The sequence below is a fragment of the Lates calcarifer genome, linkage group LG14 (assembly GCF_001640805.2).
Source record: "Lates calcarifer isolate ASB-BC8 linkage group LG14, TLL_Latcal_v3, whole genome shotgun sequence".
In the NCBI taxonomy this organism is placed as follows: domain Eukaryota; kingdom Metazoa; phylum Chordata; class Actinopteri; family Centropomidae; genus Lates; species Lates calcarifer.
Window position 1 is genome coordinate 2,892,540 of NC_066846.1, and position 17,845 is coordinate 2,910,384.

Genomic DNA, 17,845 nt, shown 5'->3' on the forward strand with positions numbered 1-17,845 from the left:
TAGACTGACTAGCCAATTCCATCCCTTAACCCCAAGCTGTTAGCGTGACTAAGAGAATGCCTACTAACAATTGTCTTATTCTGTCGTTGTACACTCACAGAGCATTTCATTGGAAACATAGGACCAGTTACTGGGTGGAGCCTCCCTTTGCTCTCAAAACAGCCTCAGTTCTTGGTGGCATGGATTCCACAAGATATTGGAAACATTCCTTTGAGATTCTGGCCCATTTTGACTTGAATGCATCATGTCATCTCTGCAGATTTGTCAGTTACACATTCATGCTTCCAGTCTCCCATTCTACCACATCCCAAAGGTAGCCTATTGGATTCAAATAGAATACCTTTGGGATGCTTTGGGACTGAAGTACTCTGAACTCATTGTAAACCAGTTTGAGACGACTTTTGCTTTGTGACATGGTGCATTAGAGGATGGTAAATTGTGGCCATAAATTATTGCATATGGTCAGCACTGAATACCACAGCCTCAGATAGGCTATACATTAAATCCATAATCAACTGGTATTAAGGGGCCCAAAGTGTGCCAAGAAAACATTTCCCACACCATTATACAAGGCTGGTTGGGTCCATGGATTCACACTGTTGATACCAAAATCTGACCCTATCATCTGCGTGTCTAAGCAGAAACCCAGATTCATCACACCAGGCTATGTTTTCCAAATTCTTCAACTGTCCAGTTTTGGTGAGATTTCTGTTCTTGGCTCACTTATGTGGAACCTGACCTGGTCTCTCGCTATTTCAGCCATTGTTTTGGTTTTATAACCCAAGACTTAGTGTTTTGGCAGGAAAAGGGAAATTATAGTGTTGGCCCAGCACCAAACAGCAGACAGACAAAGTTAAGGATGAGCTGGTGAGTGTAGTGGAATATTTTAGCAGCTGAAGAGAGTTGGTGAGTTGGTGGACCTAACCAAATCAGAGCTAAAAGAGAGTGAATATTGGAAGTAGTAACTCCCAGTGAATGTTAATGTTGCTCCATGAGTGAACATGTGAACACTGTGAAACTGCCAGCACAACAACTCAGTGCAAACAATATAAATCTTCTCATCTCACTCCTGGAGATAAAACAAATAAGTATATTTCCCAAACTGTGAAATCATTCCTTTAAGGTTGACCAACTTCTTACTTTTCACATCTGGAGTTCATTATACCCTAAGTTTGAATCCAGTTTGTACGGTCTGGCTAAAGCTTTGTCAGGGAAGTAGGACATCAAATGATTGTTTTACAATGTACATTTAATCCCTGCTACTCTGAATCTGAAGCACATGTAGTTGTATTTTATTTGGCTCAGGTAAAACTGTCTGTAGCAAACGCACACTCAGGTATTCAGGCCTGCACATAAGGTTATGACCTGCTCTGACACGCCAGTAAAAAAAAAAAAAGCATATTTGTGGTCATGATTGTGCATACATGTGCTATAAGTGTGTGTGGTACAAGGAGATAGAGTTAGCTAGTCGTTGGCCCTGGCCTTAGCCTTGCCTGTGGCCTAACAGTCATAAAAGCAACAAGAGAACAGGAGTCTGGCAGCCAGAGCACATAAATCACATAAAAAACATCACATTAAAACCAATCTGCCGTTGGGGTGGTCTGGCCAAATGTGTTCTGGTGGACTTTGTTTTTGTGATCCCTGGCCATAAAGTTTTCGTTTGTCATCCTGAATGAAAAGTAACAGCAGTTTTGAAATTGAACTGACATCTCACAGGATGACAACTGACAACAAAACCAAACATTTGAGGATAGGTGATAAAAATGAAATGCTACAAAAAGCATACGGATAAAAGCGTAATGAAACTGGCAGTGAAACCAGAGCTGGGATGAAACTGAATTCCAGCCCAGGGAGAATGTTTTTGCAGCATGTTGCACTTCCCCCTTTTTTCTCTAAAGCAGTTCTCACTTCTTTATTTATCAGACACCCTATCTCTCTATCAGCCATGTCTATCGTTCATTTCATTTCCCCTGCCTCCCATCCAGTCCTCTAAGTCTGTCTACTTTCACTTCCCTGACCACACTTAGGCTGTGATGAAGCTCTAACTGGACCAAAACGTTGGCAGAATGAATAAATGATGTATTGCCAGTGCGGAGTGTGCTTTCACCTTCAGTCTTAGGCATTTGCATTTCAAGCATGCAGCTGACACTTTTATCCTGAGTAACCTGCACTGGGTGAGAAGGTTGAGGTTCAAAGCCTTGGTCAAGGACTCTTCAGTGGGAAACACAGGACCTGTTGGTTATGAGTATTCTAACAGCTAGGTAACCTGCAGCAGGGTTTTTTCTCAACTCCTTTCTCTTTAAACAGGATTGTTTCTCATTACCTAACTGTTGACCTCGCAGCCTTGCGGTTGTACAAATACTTAAATTACCAATCAACATATTTGCCCTTACCAATAGCAACTGGCCTGAGCACCTGCATATTAATGCTCCCACCACACCACAAAAACTGTCCAGAAATGTCTTGAGGAAAATGACAACGAGCCCAACGTGTTGACCTGGCCTCCTAAACTCCCCAGATCCCAAGCTGTTTTGGTGGCACGATGGGAACCTACACAATAGTAGGCAGGTCCCACAGATGCTGGATTAGATTGGGATCTGGGGAGTTGTAGTAACATCCATATTGGACAATTTTGCACTTTTCAGTTTACATCCAGTGACAACTTCCAGTGCTTTCAGTTCCCTTTACCCCAACTACATAGCTTTGTAGACAGCACTTTGACAACAATGTTGGCATTGGGTGCAAATATTGAATGAAATCAGTCACTTTGCAGAATTGTCCGAAAACAAGACCGTTAAAGGGTTTTGTTGGCCAATAGGGAGAATTACCTGATTCATGTTGGTTTTCTCTGACACTGTTATAACTAGTCACATAAACCCTTCAGGGAGGTCATCTGCATTAGTCTCAGTATCATCAGCTGCTATGAAAGGGAGAGCTGCAAAATTTAAATATAAAGTGGATCACTTAAATTTTTATGGATATCGTCACCTCTGAAAACCCAAACCTTGAATTTCTGTCGGTTTGATAGAGCAATAAACTCACTGAGCTAAACGCTCATGCATTGCTTGACGTTCTTGCATGTCATGTTTCAGTGAGCTAACTGATCAGATCATCTTAAGAAGACTGAATCATCCTGCACAATGAGCAGCAGATCCTGTAGCATTTCCTATGATCCATCCTCTTTCCCCTCGTTCTTCTCTTCCTCTCTTCCTCCCTCGTCCATCCACGTCCTGCTAATTGCTCATAAAGTCTCTTTATAGGCAAAGTAACGAGGTTTTAAATCTCCACTCTATCTTTACTGGGCTGAGGAAATTTCACAGACTGCACTACACAGTCCTAATCAGATGGACTGTTTAGTTTACTACTCAGTGAAGGGCACACAGAGTGAGCATACTGTAGTGTGCTTCTAAAAAAGAACTATGCTCGGCCAGGCTTAGAAGGTTTGAATGCATTTTCCAAGAAGAGCTGAGCTGTGCATATTCACAGAGGTATCTAAATCAAAGGGGACTAAAAGATATGTGTACATGTGATCTATGATTCAGTCACTGTACGTTTTAATCTCACATTCACTTTTCAATATTTTATATCTCAAATAAATACCTGCCACTGGGGTGAGATTGATTTGTGAGGCTGTAATGAAATTAGTATTCTGCCCCACTTTCATATGTAAAGTAAGATTTTCACATTTTTTTCAAAAATTATTTTGTGCTGCCCCTGCTCAGAAATATGAACTTATTAATGTAATCATTTTCTGTGTTCCAGGTCTGTATCTGGTGTGGATGTGGACCCTGATCTGGTGCACATGGAAATGCAAGATACAAGTGGAGGTACAGTGATGTTCCTGCTCGTTCATCTCGTGATACTGTTAGGGCTTGGTCACACTAGCACAGCGAAATCTTACTTAGGCCAGAATCTGTTAACTTTAATGGATTTGCTTGCAATTCAGTGGATTTGTTCGCAGTTGCAAAGTAAATCAATGTGGTCATTGGTCAATATTGTGACCAATTAGCAAACCACCGAACCAGTATCAGCAAGCTTCAGGCTTCAAGCTGTTTTTTTTTGTTTTTTTTGGCCTGGTGAATGTGAAATTTTACTCCCACATTGTTACAGTCTCCTTCTTTCTTGCTTTTGTGAGCATATTTCTGTATTAGCTGGCGTGTTACTGCCACCAACTGTCAGCTAGAGGACAGTGCACTAATGTACCAACCTGACAAGCATTAGCTGCAGCCTGCTAGCTGCCGTGTTATTTTGGGATGTCTGTCCATCTGTCCCATTCTCCTGCACGTAATATGTCAGTAACGCCTTGAGGGAATTTCTTCAAATCTGGTACAAACCTTCACTTGGACTCAAGCATGAACTGATTTTGGTAATCAAAGGTCAAAGATCAAGGTCATTGTGACTGCACAAAGTACATTTTTGGCCATAACTTAAGATCTCACCTTTCCGACTTGCTTCATGTAAATTCACAGCAAATGGAAATAAGAGTCACTTCTCTACCTGACTTGCTGTGTTATAACATGCTGTCTACCCATCAAGGCGGTAATAGTCTTAACAGCGCCTGCAGTGTAAATACAGGAAATAGGAGAGATGAATAGTTGACCTTGCTGTGGGTGGGGAGGTGGTGTTTGTGTGGTGCGTGTGTGGTTGGTTGTGGGGGGGGGGGGTCAATGGGGAATTAATGGGTAAGTTAAGGAGGGGAGTCAGGGGCCCCCGGGGCAACAACAGCAAATCTGGATTATCATATCAGCTGAGTGACAGACAGACAGGTTAGTGCTTAACTCACCACCAAGGGCCAAAGAGGGTAATAGAAGTAGAGGGTGTATTTGAGATTGTGTGTGTTTGTCACTGTGTGGTTGTAATGCCTGTGTGTGTTCTGGACTTCACCTCCTTTGGGGCTCCCAACCCATAATCCCCAACTCTAAATAAACCTGACTAGGCAAAGTCAGAGAGTAGTGACAGATAGTGAAGGGCAAAGTGAAGGATATGTTATATATATTTGCAGTGCTGCACTCTATTCCTCCACAAAACTCCCCTCTAGAAAAAATACAAACACTTCTGAATCCCTTAAGGAGACACACAGTCTTTTAACCCACACACAAAGAGATGCTGCCTGCAATGTGAAAGCTGTCAGCCCGAACAAGGCTGCCTGTGTTTGTGGAGGGTGAAAGGGAGAGGCTGTCTGACTGGGCCAGCTGCCCAGGCATGAGAGCTCTTCCTTGGGGCTAGGCAGCTCCACATGGTCCCCCCTCCCCCTCCTCCTCCTGCTTCTCATTCTCCACCCTTTTCCTCCCTGCGCTTCTGTGCCCAGATAGATAGATAGTCGAAGGAGGCTGAGGCGATCAGGCATGCCAAACCAATCTGTTCGCCCCGTGCAACCCCCGTCACATGGCGGCATGGCCAAGGTTAAACGGTGGCATGCTACAAAGAAGGACGTAGAGTTGCGGGAGTCTCTGCAGAGGCGAGGAGCTGTGTCCATGCCGTGTCGAAAAGGGGTGGGGGCGGGGGGTTGCACCCAGGACTGCCAACTGACGAGCGGGACAGGACTCAAGAGAAACGTGGGAGGTCGATTGATGGATGAGCTATGTGTGCAGGGAGGCTGGCAGGGAGTGTGTTTGTGTGTGTGTCATTAGAGAGATTGATGTGCAGGAAAGCGTGAGCGTACCTTGTTCATGCACCGATACACAGAAGCATAGATGCATTCACACACTTTACTGTTAGGCTTGTGAAGAGACCGACCAGGACTTACATGTGTAAACAGCCACACACACACACACACACACACACACACACACACACACACACACACACACACACTCTCCAGTTCTCCCATTAGTATAGACATGTTAATGTGCCATGCAGTCAATACAGAGTAACAGATTCTTTTCTTCATTTTTTATCATTACTGTTACTATTTGCTTCTTACAGTTTTCCCTGTCGTAGCACAGGTGCAAGGGTGCGTGTGCTCACTATGTGTGTGTTTGCAGGTGTGTGAGGACAGCAAGTGGCATGAAGAAGTGTCTGTGCCACAAGATGGAATTGAACACTTAGTCCAATTTAATAGTTTTTTAATGAGTTCTCTGCCGTATGCTGCTTTGATTAAACGTCCAGGCTTTTCAATAAATTAGCCAGTCCATTTGTTCGACCAGACACCTCTTGAACAAAGCTGAGAAATAGAAGTGCAGAGCCAATGAAGAGGATTTCGTTGATGTGATGCGATGTGGACTTGTTTCACCTTAGAGTTGAATTGATTTGAGTCTATTATGTGTGATTATATTCTCTGGTGCTTTTATTCAAATGAGAAACGACATTGTCACGCAGATATTTAAAGACACTAATCTTCAGAGTGTAGGGTGAAGTGAACTCCTTTCGTGGATGTAGTTCTTTGCCTAATGTCATGTTCTCAACTAATAACCGGGGTGAATCTCAAAAGTTAGCTAGGCAGTTTTTCTTCTAGTGTGTTAGGTACAACCCATAGGAGCGTACCAGCAACATCCCAGAGATTTGTCGTCATGGTTACAATAATAAATATGCGATTAATGTTGTAGATCAGTTTGATTAGTTTTACTTAGGTTTAGGAAAGATTGTGAAGTGGGTAAAAATTGGTTGTGGAACGATCATGGACTGAGAAACAATAATGATCCTCTCCAGTGTGAATGTTGTGTGTTCTGTTGACCCATCCATCCTCCACAACCTCCGCCCAACATGGACTTAGGTGCTCTTTATACTAAATCACACACTTTGTTCCTGTTATAATTACTACAGCTGCTGGATGTTGTTGAGCAACAAAATGTAACTTGTGGTCGTAATAAGCTGCTGCTGCATAGATGAGCTATGATCTCACACACACACACACACACACACAAACACACATGTGGGCATGTAACCTGTTTGATTTTTGTGTCTAGGGTAATGGAAGTGTGTGTAGTGTTTTGAAGAAGGTGTTTTATGAAATTGAAACTGATGATTAGAGATTAGATTAGAGACTTGCGTCTTTGAGTCGCCAAAGAATTCTTTAAAAAAGATACAATATAAAATACAATATAACACAATATGAAACAATAAGAAAACATAACATAGACATAAAAAATCAAATGAAATATAAACAAACAAAATAAATATATGTACATACAATATGTGTGTAATATATGTATGAGAGCAGCGTGTCAGATTTTTATTGCACTGGTTTGGGTTGTAAAGTCTGTTATCTGGCCTGTTGGTGTCTCAGGTAGCCTGAATCCACCCACTGAAACAGCATGAGCTGGGTGATGTTTGTCCCTAAGGATACTCGGTGCTTCCTCCAGCGCTGGTGTCCATGGAAGGGAGACTGGAGCCAGTGACCCTTTCTGCAGTTTTTATTATCCGCTGCAGTGATTTCCTCTCGGCCAGGGTGGTGTTGCCACCGCACTGAAATACCGCTGGTGAGGATACTTTCAACGAGTCCTCTGTAGACTTGGGTGAGGGGCTAGAGTTTGAGTCCTGCCTTCTTCAGCATCCTGATGAAGTGCAGCCTCTGTTGAGCTCTTTTCACTGTTGCTACTGTTGACTTGCGAGACCTACAGTAAGATTTGGACATTCAGTATGGTACAGCTTTTGTGCTGCATTCTTTTTTCCTCAATACTATGAATACATACTGATTGCTAATTGAAGAGTTGTGCAAAGGACTTTCACACAGGTGCATGAGAGATTCCTAATTACACAGGTAATTTATATCAGCCATTAAATTTTTTTTTCTTTGTTCAACAGAACAAAGAGATCTGTGGTAACAGTTTTAAAAAAGGGTTTTAAAAATGTGTGAAACCACTGAGAAAACACATTTGCAAGAGAAGACTTCTGCTGTGCTGAGAAGGTGATGATGAAGATCAAGTGGATCCCACTTTCATGAAGTGTTTGTATTTTGACATATTCCCAGTTTCCATGGATAGTTGACATTATCAGATGCCTCAGAAGCAGACTTCAGTTTATCCTCCTCTTTGGTGCAAGATCAACACTTCCCCGTGTTTAAAGGCCAGGAATAGTTTTCGCTGAGTAATTACACTTCCAGTCACCTCCACTGCTGTTGTTTGATTGATTGCAGGTGTTTCCATTAAACTCTTACATCTTTCCCTAATAGTAGGATTTTATTGAGAAAAATCTGCAGGAAGTGTCTTAACACTGTAAAATCTAACAAGGGTCCCCAGGTTTTAGGTCTGCAGTTGGACCCTCTTGACCCTCCTCTACCATTAGGCTAAAATCTTGAGAGGAAATAATTCAAATCTAATTAACAGATGAACCCTTTTCCATCTTGGACACTCCATTAGCTTTGCTGTGGTGCCACCTATCTGCGGCCTAAAACGACAACATAACACTTGATATCTCATAATCTAATTATCAGATTTCCATGAAATTTGCTGAGCTCATTCACATCCCCAAGAGGCTAAAATCCCTCTGCATAGCCACATCTGCATTTAGGCACAGTAATTTCACAAAAGATTCACATCAAAGTCAATTTGACTCATCCACTGAAGAGGTTGCTAAGGTTAGAGGTTGTATCTTTTGATGTGTGATGCTTCATGGTGAGAGTCACATTCAGGGTGAACAAGTTTAGGACTGAATGTAGTCTGTCAAATGGTCAAAGAAGTGTTGTCATACAAAATGTGCAGTGCCTTCCTACTGTCATAACTCACAGTCGAGCAAACAGCATCACATATGTATGGGTGCAGGCTTGTCTGTGTGTGTGTGTGTGTGAGAGAGAGAGAGAGAAAGAGAGAGAGTGCATTTTCTCTATTGCCAGCTTGTCACCTCTGGGAGGAGAATAACGGCTGAATTTCAGCAGCCAGTGTTGCTGATGCAGCTGCTGGTTGAAATTCAATAGTGGGTGAGCTTTGCAACAGGCACTAACCTCTCTGTGTGTCTCTATGAGGATAATCCCTTCTGGCCATGTGGATGCTAGAACTGCTATAAGTCTATGGGGGAGCTGTCATATCTTATAGAGTTTGGAAAATGATGTCTCCATTTTTCTATTCGCCTAGTTTTTCTCTCATACTTTTTCTCACGTCCTCAGTAGCTTATTCTTCTTTTCCGTCCCTGTCTGTTAGTCTATAGTTATAGCAGCTGTTTATAATGGTTAATGCACATTTTTCATGAAATGAAAAAAAGAATTGATTTCCTGTTTTTCTTGATCCCTTTCTCTCTCACTGTCCCCACTGAGTGTGCCTTACATATATATATATATATATATACACACACATTTTACCAACATTAACTGTTCTTCTCTGTCTGTTCCTGTGTGTCTCTGCAGGTTACCTGTACGTTACCTGTCTCATCCAGAACTGCTCAGACAAAATGGTGACGGCTCAGTTCCTCGGCAAAATCGACCACAACTCATTGTTGGTGCAGGACGACTACATATTTGTCAAGGTAAACATCAAAAAGATCTGAATTCCTTGCTACCTGTCAACATGATGAAGAATAGAGAAGAGTATTGTTTTCTAACTCTATCTCTTAAATATATATAGCATGTCCACTTAAGGTCCCGGTGGCAGAGCTTCTCAAAATTAAGACCACATTTCCCATGAACCTGTTAATCAGATCTTTGCTTTGTTAGTTGAGGGTTTATTGTTTTGCTTTATGGAAGAGGATACACCTGCACGTCCTCTACCTAAATGACAAAATGATATGAAATGACTATATAAAATGAGTATGATGTGGTTTTACACGTCAAAATGACTTTACTAGAACTCAAATCAAGTGACATCACTGCAGTTAGCTCAGCCTGGGCTTGGAGACCACAGAGATAAACAGGGGTGGTGGAGTTTGAATGATATGGGTATTGACCAGGGATTTTTTTCTTAAATACTCTGTTTAGTTGTTATAATCCACTGCAATAATTACTTCCCAAGAAAACAAACTAAAATCACAATGTCTGCCCCCACCTCTGCACCCTCAAGTAAAACTAACAGAATAAATTGGCATTCGAATATCCTCAAATATACCCACCATTCATCTTCAAGTCCTGGGCTATGTCCAGAGTGTGTATGAAAGCAGTAGTAAAAACCATTATGTTTATTAAGCAGCTATGTTTATTGTGAAGTTTTTTCTTCTTTCTTATTATCTTATTATCCTATGATTTATCATCTCACCCATCTTTTGTAGATTTCATTCGTTGTGTCCTTCTCTTTGCTGGTTTGTGGTGCAGTTGTTTTTTTCTTTCCATTTTTGTCTCCTGCTCATGTGTTACTATTAAAATTCTAAATATATCTATTAGTTTGCCAAAAGAAGACCTGAGGTCATGCCCCAGGGCCCCATTAAGGTCTGTTGATACATGATTAGGGTTTAGAAAAAGATGGCCATTATGGAGACACAGGCATTTCAGATAGGAGGTGGATGGTTGGTTTCTGCTGTTAAAGCTACACTTTGTATGCTCAGACTTTTTGCAGCAGTATCCTGTAACAGAATCACGCCACCTCAGGCTTCACTTGTGACAGAGGACACTCATTATTCTCACGCGTCAGGAAAGCATAGGCATAGCTCATTTTAAGTGGTAGAACAAACAACTGGTTACTTAGTTTTTCTAGTTGAAACAAACTGAGGAAGAGTAGTTCTTTCCACTGTCTGTCATTGTTCCAAAGTGGGAAAAAAAAACACACAACAGTGTTGTTGTCTGAAAGCAGTGGAGCAGTCTGATCTCATTGTGTGCAGGGTGAAGTCTAGCAGACAATAGCAGCTCGTCTCAGCAGTGCTCTCATTTGTTAATTACACTTCCAAAATGTAGTCATTATCAAATTAATACAGTTGAGTTGCACCTCTAACTGTGTCTCTCTGAAACCTGCATCTCCCTGGTTATTTATTATCATTCAGCATTTGTGCGTATTGTGTTGTATCTGTCAGTGTATCTATTCAGTTGTGACTTTGTTTGCACACACAACTGGGACTGCAGCTTTCTGTCTGTTTCACTGATAAACTCTGCCGCTCAGATAACAGACAGGACCGTCTGCTCGGAGTGGAGAGGAATTGCTATTTAGGACAGTGTGCAGAATTAATCTCGTCTTGTCTATAATTGACTTGCCATGCAGTACAGTGCTGCACACTCCGAGGAGGCAGAGAGCTGAATCCCATTTGCATGCGATAACAGTAGAATATACATGAGCTGGTATAGTATAGAATCCCTACAGTGAAGAAGAGCCCTAACCTGTGTGTATGTGTGTGTGTTTATGCACGCATAGGATTGTGTGTATACTGTGTGTGTGTGTGTGAGAAGAATTAAATCCTCATTAAGCAACAACAAACAGGTCCATTACCCTCCATGGATTATCCTCCCAGTATTCCCAGTATTACCAGCCCACTGATCTCAGATGTAGGGGAAATGTGTGGACAGAAAACAAAGGCAGGATTTCAACATTTTCATTTTCAGACTTGTAGTCTTCAGACCCAACCCACACTGACTCAAGTGACATCGGGGCTGCGGTCGAATAGTCCTTCTTGCTTAGGAAGGTTCATAACCAGTGTGAAATGACGCGGGCGTATCCCAGTGGCAGCCATGATCAGAGCGAGTTGAATTCTCCAAATGTTAAGGAAAGGAGCTTCAGTGCTTCCTGTCTTATCTCCTTCAGCATAGGAGACACTGGACCTTCCTTTACAAAAGGAAAGGAGAGAATGCCATCCCACAATTCTTTGCAGCAGCAAAGCAACGGCATCATAGTTTTACTGCGGCAGATCCACGTACATGTAAATGCAACAGCAGCACCTGTACCTGTTTTCTGTTTGTGACACGATCCAAAACATCTGAAAACCTTTCATGATTGGCAGAGCTTCAAATCTTTAAGTATAGATTTCTTCTCATGACAAACAGACTGATGTCATTTCTAGTTATTATCATCATCACAACTAAATACTAAACACGTCCCCACTGTTGAATGAAATGAAAAAGTGTGTAAGTGCAGTCAAATTCGTTAAATACCATGGTTCTCTTTTCTTAATTCCTTATCAATTTTCCTTTGCGTCTTTCCTTGGATTTTTATGACTATTCGACTGCAGCCCATGTGAGGGTATTTATCAGACTTCACACAGCTCCCTCTAGAGACATAAAAGGCTTAAAACAACTTTTATCAGTGCTCCCAAACACCTCTAAGCAGATTTAGGTGTGTAAAATTGGTTGAGTGCCCCTTTTACATGCCGTTAATTTACTTCTGTCACCTCTATTCTATATAAGACTCTATTTTCAAAAGCCTGATAACCAGTTCCATTATAATGGGTTATTTGCTGGATTGATATGAGGGAGTTAGGTTGAGAACCTGGCCCTCAGGGTGCTTATCGGATGTTAAGGCACCAAAGAAATATGCCGAGTCAGAGCTAAGAACGCAGAGTTAGCGTTGGCACACGCTCACACACACATTTCATTTCATCCCACTTTGCCAGTCAGTCTTTAGAAAGTGATTCTTTTTGCAAACACAGTTGATAACGCTTCCTTCAGGGGCTCTCATTTTAAGAAATTGCTTTTCATTGTTTCATCACTTTTTCATCACTGTACAGCATTTAAAAAAGGCCACGCTAGTCTGCTCCTTTCAATCACAAATGATGGTTGTAATCACAGCTCAATCTGAACACCGATGATAGACGCTCAGATATCCAAGAGCGAGAGAGGAAAAAAAAAAAACCCAAAAGCTCTTCCCACAAAGCCCAAAATAGAAGCGTTGAATACAAAGTTCTCCATCGGATTTTGAAAGCAGCAAGCTCTAAAAGTTTTAGTTCTGCTCACCTTACAAAAAAGCCAAACGGTGACAGGGAGTGTGTTTCAGAAAGTGGTTTGCCAGCGTCTGAGCCTGTCACTTGGGATATGACACGTTCAGCTCCTGTTTAAGTCACTGTCAGTCACAGGCGTTGTCTCCTTCGCTGAGCTTCCTCTGCTAAAATGTAGCCTCAGCTGTTTGGGTATTCTGGTTCAGCGCCTTGTAAGCTTTCTGATCAGTTCTCTCAGCAGGGGGGTGGGGAGCTGGGGGCGGCATGATTCAGCCTTTTACCCACAGGTCCCAGTTTGTGAGGTGAATGTCAAGGTCTGTGCAGCACAGAGGAGTTTTCTTTGCATTTACCTTTCAGCACAGTATGACTCACCAACAGCAGATGGTGAACTCTGCCCCTCAACTCCACTGACTGCACATTGGTTGATGTTGACTGCCTTCATTCTTTTCTTCTTTGTCTGCAGGAAAAATATTGAAACGTTTTACTCGAAATTGTATTTTCCAACATAGAAGATTTGAATTCAGTTGTTGCAGTTTCCAGGTGCCCATTTTTTTCTGGAGCTCATTAGCACTGGTGCTTAAGTCCTGTTTTTCATTTCAACTGAAATAAACAAGGCCTAGTTTCTTTTTCAGGTCTTTTTTTGTCATTGTTTGTCTTCGTTTTAGCTCTTCTGCAATGAACTAGCACATTAGATGATAGACAGAAAATGAGTCTCCATCTATTTTGATAATCAGTTAATCATTTAGGTCAATTTTTTCAGCAAAAATGCCACCAACTCAAAAGTAATTATTTGCTGCTTTATTCATGTTTCATGTCATTTTAAGTTTTGAACTGTTGGTCAGACAGAACAGCAGTTTAATGACATCATCATGGGCTTAAAAAAACTGATCAGCATTTTTAAATCATCTGATAAGGAAGCAGAGAATGGACATACTTGCAGTGTTTTTTTAATTCCATTATATCAGGATCACAAGTTCATTTTTTGGTATCTTGAGATAACTTTCTAAGTAATAAGAGGAAACAAACAACCTCTTGCTCTCTTGAGATAAAAGTTTGATTATCTTGTTATCTCAAGGTAACAAAAATAATTAAGTCATGATCTTGGAAGTTGTGAACAGCATTAGAAAAAATTGCAAGTACGGCCATTTTCTGCTTCTATAGTTTTGGACAATTCATAGACCAAACAAAGAGAAAATATCAGGCAGATAAGTTGACATTGAAAATAACTGTTGTTGTCAGCTGCACAATGAATCCATTATTTTTGTAGTGTAATTGTGTGTGTTATAAGGTCAGACACAAGTTCATACTAGAAGAAAACGGATAGTCAGTTTTGGATAGAGTGGAGGTTGTTGCTAGAAGAGTGTCATGAAAAGTATCATGTCATGTTGAGAGTGTGTGGTTTATTTAATTTCTTTCCCTCTCCCAGGTCACTACAGGGAATCGTACCAAGCACTATGTGTCCTATCGGCGCAACGAGTTTGTCCAGATGAGGTTTCCCAAGTACGCCTTGCCAAAGGTACAGCACAACTTCGACTTGTTTTTTGCAAATGTATCCATTGCTTCCAAAAAGAAGACCACATACAAAACCTTTAGTATATACTGAGGCTGTATATACTAAGCATGTACTACGTTGACCAGGGTACATATCTGTATGTATCAGATTTCTGTCATGTTTTGTTTTAGTGGTCCATGATTGTCTAGCCTGACAACAATACAAAAACATGTACTGACAAACCTCCTATTACACACATTCAGCTGAAATATATAACTGTGAATTGTGTGGGCGTAGCATGTAATATGGAGGTGTTGCTGGAAATTGTTTTATTAAAAGCTAGGGTCATATTTTCAAGTTTATATCAATACAATAGTAAGAAAAGCGTTACTGGACACTGCAGTTGTTCCTCCTGCCCATGCTGGCCCTTTCTAAGGCAATTCTGTTGTAAGAGTAAAACTACATTCTTAGGTTCAGCTGAAAATAATAAATAAGTAACATGAGTCTTCACAAATCATCTTCCAAAATTGCTTTTTTTTGTATGATATTCCCTTTTGTGCTTTTGCGGACAGTTTTTGCTTGCTCCTCAGCAAAGAGACAATAACACAAAGAAGGAATTTCATACTAAAAAGACATTCACTTTGGAAGACACATACTTGATTTTTCTGTCTCAAATCTCTATCTCCCATCCTCAGCCAAACTTTGGAACACATTTCTGGATTTTTTTTTCTCTATAACTTAGATTGAAATCACTAGAGGAAAGCTCAATGCTGCCAGCATTGGCAGAAGGAACTATTGTTAACTACTGATAATGTTTTAAAGGTGCTAAATGTAAGTTTTTGCTGTCGCTACATAGCCAACATCAGCATTAACAGCTGTTCATTCACCAGTCCAGAAGAAACGTCACTTGCCAAGAACTGTCTCCAATGCTGGAAAGCAGTGTCACTGTCAACTCTTGTCACTTCTTTTCTTCTATTGCGTTTTGCATACTAACGAGCTAGCCCAGGCCCATCCCCTCTCATAATACTACTTTGCGATAGTGAGGAGAATGAAGAGGTAGTGCTGTCCAGAGGGCGTATTCAAATACGTATTTCTCGAATACAAATAAGTATTTTCTCAAGAACACAATGATGCCTGAAGCTCTTGATAAGTAAACTGTTAATACCAACATTGGCTATGTAGCGATAGCAAAAACTTGCATATAGTACCTTTTACTGCATGGGCATTTGAACACTGTTTAAGACTCCCTTGAAAAAAATGAGAACCTAGCACTCAAAGTCGAGGATGATATGCCATGTCAAAGTACATTTCCATAAGGAATTAGAAGCTAAGATTTGCTAAGTAGTATCTATTCAGAACTAATACTCAATATTGTACTCTTTAGCATTTTATCCATAACAGAGAGCTATATCAAAGCTAGAGCTATATCAAAGCCAAGAGAAACATCAAAGGCAATTTGAATTTGATTTTAAGACGTTAAGACATTTCTTCCCAGTATGAGGAAACCATTAGCGTTTATCCATTTACCTACCAGTACATGTTCAAGTCAGTATAGCAGTTGAGGGTGAAAAGGCTTTTCCCTCACTTGGGGGGTTCAAACTTACAACTCTACAGCCCTCTTACCACTATGTTCCACTTCTTCATTGGTGTCAAATGCTAGCACCGTATCTGTACTCAAATTAATCCCAGTACTGGTCTGATACACGATAGCACTCATTAAATATTCACCACCAAGCATCGATCCAGTTGCGTCCCATGTCACTGACATAGGCTAAGACGATAAATGAACTTCACTCCAATACAGGACAGAACAGGAACCTTTGCTGTCACCATCAGCGGCACAGGGGGCCGCTTTAGTGCGGCACCAGCCTGAGTGCTATTGAACTGTGCTGATTGAATGTGGAGTCTGAGGAGACGTCTCATGTATTTTTCAGCTTTAACCTAAGAAAAGAAAACCTTTAAGAGAATCACTGGCATTGACACTCTGTCAGAGAGGACTGTGTAGGAGTGTGAATTGCGCCAACACACACACGCACACACACACTTCAGGAAATGTATAGAATTACTGTTGTTCAACTTCAGCCCACCACTTAGAGAGACCTTATGCTTCAATTGCTTAACTACATCGGCTGCAGTAGTCAGTGATCCTTAAGGAAAGTGAAAGGGATTGAATTACTCACACACACACACACAAACAAAGAAACAAACACATAAACATGCACACACGTCCTCTCCTTTCAACAAGTAGAGACAGTAGGGATCAATTGATTAGGTGTGGCAGGAAGGCGGTGGATAAATCTGTGTGCGTATGAGCGATTGTGCGTGTGTGTAAGTGTGTGTTTAGTTAAACTATGCCCTAGTTGCTCCCTCTCTCTTGTCTCCCTCTCTCTCTACATGTGTCCTCTTACTTGGGTGAGCAGATAGGTCACACGTTGCGAAGCTTTTAGGTCGAGCGACACAGAGGGGCGGAGGAGAGAGGGGGGACAAGAGAGAAATAGAGAGGGAAATGAGGGATGGAGTGAGAGACGGAGAGGAGGAGAAAGTTTGTGTGTGTGTGTGTGTGTGTGTGTGAGAGAGAGAGAGACAGAAACAGAAAGAGAGAGAGAGAGAGAGAGGGAAAGAGAGGGAGTGTTTCCATGTTTTTCCACTGTGAATAATTGAAGGGCTGGAGGATGAAAAATGCAGAGGCCATCAGAGAAAGCAGTTTGGCTCTGTCCTGCGAGACCTGACCTGAGTTATGGATTAACCACACACACACAGACACACACACACTCATGCACGCATACAGCTTACTGGGCTGTGAAATCACAGGTAATAATTGTCCCTTTTTGCTCTGTTTCCATCCTCTCTCTTGCCGTCTATCACCCAGGATGTAATCACCTCTCTATATTTAACACTTTGTTTAACCAAGTGAGATTGTACAACCACAGTGTACAGTCAGCTTCAGTGGACCAGATAAGATGACTAGCTCAAGGGCACTGCAGCAGTGGTACTTGGAAGAGAGAGGATCTCCAGTGTCACTCGTATCCAGTCTGTACCTCTAGAGGGCAACACACACCTGTCACGCGATGTGTGTCAAAAAACTTTGTCATACAGGTAGAAGTTCACATGAAGTGTTGAGTAGCATACGCTTCATGCTACTCAACATTTAAGCAATCTCTGATTTAAAGGTATTGCTGGCATTGTGAAGCCAACTAATCCAGAGGTAGGAATAGGAAGGTAGAAAACTTAAATTGTTGTCAGTGTGGGGCTCAAAGCGTGTGAATCCAGTTGGCAGCCCTTACAGTATGTAATGAATAAATAAAATTAAATGTAATAAAATGAAAATAAAACGTTGGTTCTAAAGATTTGTTCACTTTTTAACTGTGTCGGGAAATCAGTTTGAGATCCCTGACACCTTTGACAATAAGGCAGTTTTGATGTATGCTTATAATTACTTAGAGGACTGAGTGTAAGCTGACTGTAGCCAGAAGCCAGTCAAGTATTTCTGAAAGGTAAAGTGTGTGGGCCAACTGTATCAAAGACGTCTTTACAGAATTCAGTGTGAATAATGTCCAAGGGGCATGATGAGGATTTTAATATGATTAATGGGATCTGTTGAGTGTGAAAGGAAATGAGCTCAATGCTGCTGAGACAGGG

The 17,845-nt window shown here is 41.4% G+C and overlaps 2 protein-coding genes across 7 annotated transcripts in view; one reads left to right on the top strand and one right to left on the bottom strand.

Moving 5' to 3' along the window:
* Window positions 1-17,845, top strand: part of sorcs2 (sortilin-related VPS10 domain containing receptor 2) — a 286,509-nt gene that overhangs the window by 231,054 nt on the left and 37,610 nt on the right. For all 6 annotated transcript variants that reach the window (XM_051075724.1, XM_018674300.2, XM_018674299.2 and 3 more), the window contains exons 6-8: window positions 3,763-3,827; window positions 9,278-9,396; window positions 14,141-14,230. In XM_051075724.1, the coding sequence (XP_050931681.1) occupies window positions 3,763-3,827; window positions 9,278-9,396; window positions 14,141-14,230 (274 nt within the window). The remainder of the gene's footprint in view (window positions 1-3,762; window positions 3,828-9,277; window positions 9,397-14,140; window positions 14,231-17,845) is intronic.
* The window catches only part of tada2b (transcriptional adaptor 2B), a 106,683-nt gene that overhangs the window by 13,513 nt on the left and 75,325 nt on the right, over window positions 1-17,845 (bottom strand). The gene's annotated exons all lie outside the window — the stretch shown is intronic.